Below are 4,285 nucleotides of genomic sequence, written 5' to 3'. Positions count from 1 at the left end.
GGGGTGTGTGTCACACGAGATGTGCATGGTGTGACCACACCCAAACAAGAATACGGTATGGGGCTAGGTAGCCAGTAGTTATGCAGGTATTTAGATCTTAATCTTACTATATATATTAAGTATATTTAGGAAAATCTAAACTTTTAAAACTAAGAAAAAATAATAATAAAAATCAGTTTTGAATTCAAACCGAAGAGTCAATCAGCCTTGAGAAGGCAATAATTACTCTTGGAGTAAGCGGATTGCGATCCGCTAACCCATATTCTGTTCCTGTAAAGAACGAAAGGTCGGTGACCTAAAGTACGTTTCCTCAAGCGCGTAGCTACGGCAGCCCCGCTGCGCAAAAATTAAGTCGTAAACAAATTGTCAAAACCGCCTTGCGGCGAGGAACACAGAAATTCAAACACAGTGCAGAATTTTGGCACTATACAGCTGGCTAAACTTTCCTGGAGGCTGCTACAATATGTTTTCTATCAAAGCCAGTAAGACCGCCAAAGAACAAATAGATTTTTATGATAGCGCAATATGCCATCAATGCAGTGCGAGGAGGGCTTATAATGCAAACATCAAATTAGGAGAGAGTTACAAGCTTTATTGTTGCTAATGCACACCTATAAGAAGTGTGGAAAAGAAGGGAAGCAAGGTATGCGTTTTAAATCTTTCATATAGGTCGTTCTAGTATCGTAAATAGCAAGATATCGACCCTAACAAGAACATTTAGCATAGATTTTGAGTAGATAGTCCAAACTATCGTGTTTTCGACTTCAGTATATCGTTGAGCAATTGAGATTATTTAGCGTGGTCTCACAAATGACTAGATTTTTTGGTATGGTGTATTTTTGGTATCGCCCAAGTATACGATAAATTCCGTCAAAAAATCTATCATCCAAATATCATCCAATCGCTTAAATTCGATGTATTAGACGTTTAGCCATCTTGGGCTCCTGAAAATCGGTATGTCTAAGATTTGCTTGCAGCCGGTTAGCTTGGCAACATAGGCATACTTCTCTTGTAATAAATTTCCATTTGTCATAATGAACAGAAGCAAACTTTCACTACGTTTCTTCATACTCTGATAGCCTACTCAGAAGTGATGGTCAAACTGAGCGTGGAAGTCGCTTCGTTGAAGACGTACTTCGCACAGTGTATTCATCTACCGGCTACACGCCGTTCTACGTGAACGGGCTTGTTAATCCTCGAGTCCCGCTGACACCACCATATCATGGCTCAGGGCTTGGTGGGGGAGGAATAGCCGAGCGGCTCACGGATGTCAGCCCCTCACTGTCCCTAAGGATTTCGATTAATCATAGATTGAGTGTCCTACGACACGTTCGCGATGCAATAGCTGAAGGCCAATACATGCAAAGAAAATATGAAGATGGAACAAGCAGAAGAAATGCTGAAAGCCTTGAGGCCGATACCTGGTCTTATCAAAATTTAGAAACCTTCCTATACATGCAGTCTCTGCTGTCTTTAAGACAAAGCTCAGTCCACGGTTTATCGAAAATTTCAAGGTCGTGGCCAAGCGAGGTCTTGCATATACGCTAAACCTTCCGAGAAGGATGCGCACCCACCCGGTAAATTATGTGGGCTTGCTTAAGCCGTACCGGGATCCGACGCAAGTGAACGCGGAAGCGTTGGCCGAGCTCCTTTGGGCGCCAAAAGCTGAACCAGCAATTGCTTTTGAGCACGGTTTTCACCGTCGCGCGAAGTGACGCTTTTGACTGCTTGACGGCTAGGAGCCGCTCCGACAGAGCGCAGTAGTCCTCAACGTGAGGCTATCGGTGCTCTTAGCTCTCGGTTCTTCTACACAGCGGTATGCGACCTCGGCAAGATGCTCATTGGAGTGCCGATGACGACGGGCTTTGTCCTCAAGAGCTCGAAGGGCATCGCGATACACCGGACGGCGATCGACCAAGATCGTCATTGTCCCCAGCCGAACCCCGTCACAATATATATATGTTTATATATATCACAGAGAGTAAGAAATACCTCGTCATTTGATAGGCTATCGGCTAAATGGCCTACTGGTTGTTGTCAAGTCAAACCTTCCTCTACACAGTAATTACGTCGCACCGTTGTACATAACGGCTAAGCATATCTCGTGGATACGCTTTTGCCCTTTATACTCTGCTTTTCTGGGGACATCGTTTTTGATAATGATGATAGCAACACTTTTGCAAGGTGTCAAATCTGTAATTTCATGTGGGTCATTTTGTACCGGTACAGCGAGGAGCCACCAGATTAAATATACCGGTTATAAGAATTTTGATCCATTACTCTCGAAAAGTAGAAATAGCGTCCGCATCGAATTCAAGGATCTGGACGACGGCTGAGTGTGCGTAATCTGCTGAACGGGATACGTGTAGTAACGTGAGAAGTAACAATTAATATTTCTCTAGTCAGAGCTGAACAAACGTTTGACGACTAGCTGTAACCCGTTCAAGCATGTTTGGCCGTTTCTTTAAGAACAAAGAGGATGGCAAGACTGGTCCCCCAGGTCATCAACGTCAAGGTGGTTCAAATGGATCTCAGAAATGAATTCGTAAAGCCTGTTTTGTCGTGCACTTTGATCCGTTTTACTCGTCAGTCACTCCAGCACCAGCTGTCAGGTCGGCTCACTCCATATTTGCTCTTTTAACAGCTGATCTGAACATGCACAAACTACTATGCATTACATAACGCTTTGGCTCAATTTCGCCTGCTCAAGCACCACACAATCAGGTTCGATTGTATGTTTCAGCTTGCTTGAAACAAGCCCCCACACTACATGGAGTCGTTTTCGAGGATGAATCATTAGATATGCCTCTGGACGGCCTGAATAGATATAACGCGCAGAACTCAATGCAAAAAACAGATTCAAAACCGCTAGGTAAAAAACGTTTTGGCCGCTTGATGGTCGGCTGACATCTGGATAGACCGAAACTGCAATTGACCAGCTTCCAAAGGTAAGCCAAATTCTACCTGAACAGCCGTATTTCGGTACTACCAATTTATACACCTGACAATCGAGGATTTCAGCTGCGAGTCAAGTGCAGCGACGCTTCGAAGCCACTCATTTTTTTTATGATGCTCTTGTATAGCCGTATGCTGTTGTTTTGCACCAACTTACTGGATGTAGATGACAATTTGGTGCAGACTTTGAGTGTCGATTCATCTCTAAGGCTTCATCATTTTACGTTTGTAGTGGTAATGTCAGATGGTTTCCGAGAGCTGTCAATCATATTCTGTCAGTGAGAAGAACAGGGAAAGGAGGTCCTGGCATCAGTAAAGATAGTTGTTGCGGAAGAGTCTTCGTCTGTTTGCGGGGAAATGCTGCTAACGACTGATTTACAAACGTAAGTACCACAACTTGGCAATATTGGAATACTGAATTATAAGCACAAGATCGAGTATATAAGAAAGAACTAAGCCACTTAAACGCTCAAAACAATTTCATCTATGTCTCAACCCTGTAAAAGAGATGAGTGACTTCATCCTATTCTGGAATAATGCGTAGAAGATGGTAGTCTGTCGTGAATGTAACAAATTACTCACAATCATTTTGGAGCGTTTAAGATTTATCGTGTGCAATAAGCTTTAGATTGCTATAATGGATAAAGCTATACACAACATTTCAATTTCTCATATCAAAGTTGGCAAATGGCTTCTACTTTACGAAGGTTTAAGTGTGACAATGATTGCAAATATAGATAAAATATGTTGCGTAGCATATTTAAGAGAATACTCACTACTATACAATGAATAAATCTGAACTAAAGTAAAAATTTGTGAGAAAATAATTGAGGTTACACCGAGATTAGAAAAACACACAGTTGGTCTTTTACATAAAATTTGTTTTCACAATATCTACAGTTTTTCATTTACAGATTGTGCTAGTCAAGTACAGCATACAAACCCTGATTTCCAAAAATCCTCATCATGGGATTTTGATTGTTCATTCAGATTTGTTTCAGGCTCAAGGTGTAGCATAACCAGCAATGCGGGCTACGAAACGTTCTTTGCAGCGTCTGCGCTGAGACGCTGAGGCGCTGGAGCGCCATGTTGCCACTCGTAGTACTTGCGCTCAGCAATGCAGTGCATGCGTTTACCGGCTACATGCCGTTCTTCGTGAACGGGCTGGTTTACCCTCGCGTCCCACTGACGCCGCCATCCCATGGCTCAGAGCTTGGTGGGGGAGGAATAGCCGAACGGCTAGCTAATGTAGCCCCCTCACCATCCGCAAAAAAGTCGATGACTTCTTGTCTACCAGACTGAGTATCCTACGACACGTTCGCGATGCGAT

At 43.2% G+C, this 4,285-nt stretch overlaps 1 protein-coding gene across 1 annotated transcript; it reads left to right on the top strand.

Annotated features, from left to right (window-relative positions):
- Window positions 1-2,448: 2,448 nt before the first annotated feature.
- PHALS_01344 (uncharacterized protein) lies at window positions 2,449-2,682 on the top strand (the record flags this gene model as incomplete). Its single annotated transcript, XM_024718656.1, has 2 exons — window positions 2,449-2,518; window positions 2,591-2,682. The coding sequence occupies 2 exons, from the start codon at window positions 2,449-2,451 to the stop codon at window positions 2,680-2,682; spliced, it is 162 nt and encodes a 53-aa protein (XP_024572613.1).
- Window positions 2,683-4,285: the final 1,603 nt, after the last annotated feature.

Source organism: Plasmopara halstedii, assembly GCF_900000015.1.
Source record: "Plasmopara halstedii genome assembly, contig: Scaffold_139, whole genome shotgun sequence".
In the NCBI taxonomy this organism is placed as follows: domain Eukaryota; phylum Oomycota; class Peronosporomycetes; order Peronosporales; family Peronosporaceae; genus Plasmopara; species Plasmopara halstedii.
This window is presented reverse-complemented; position numbering and strand designations above follow the sequence as displayed.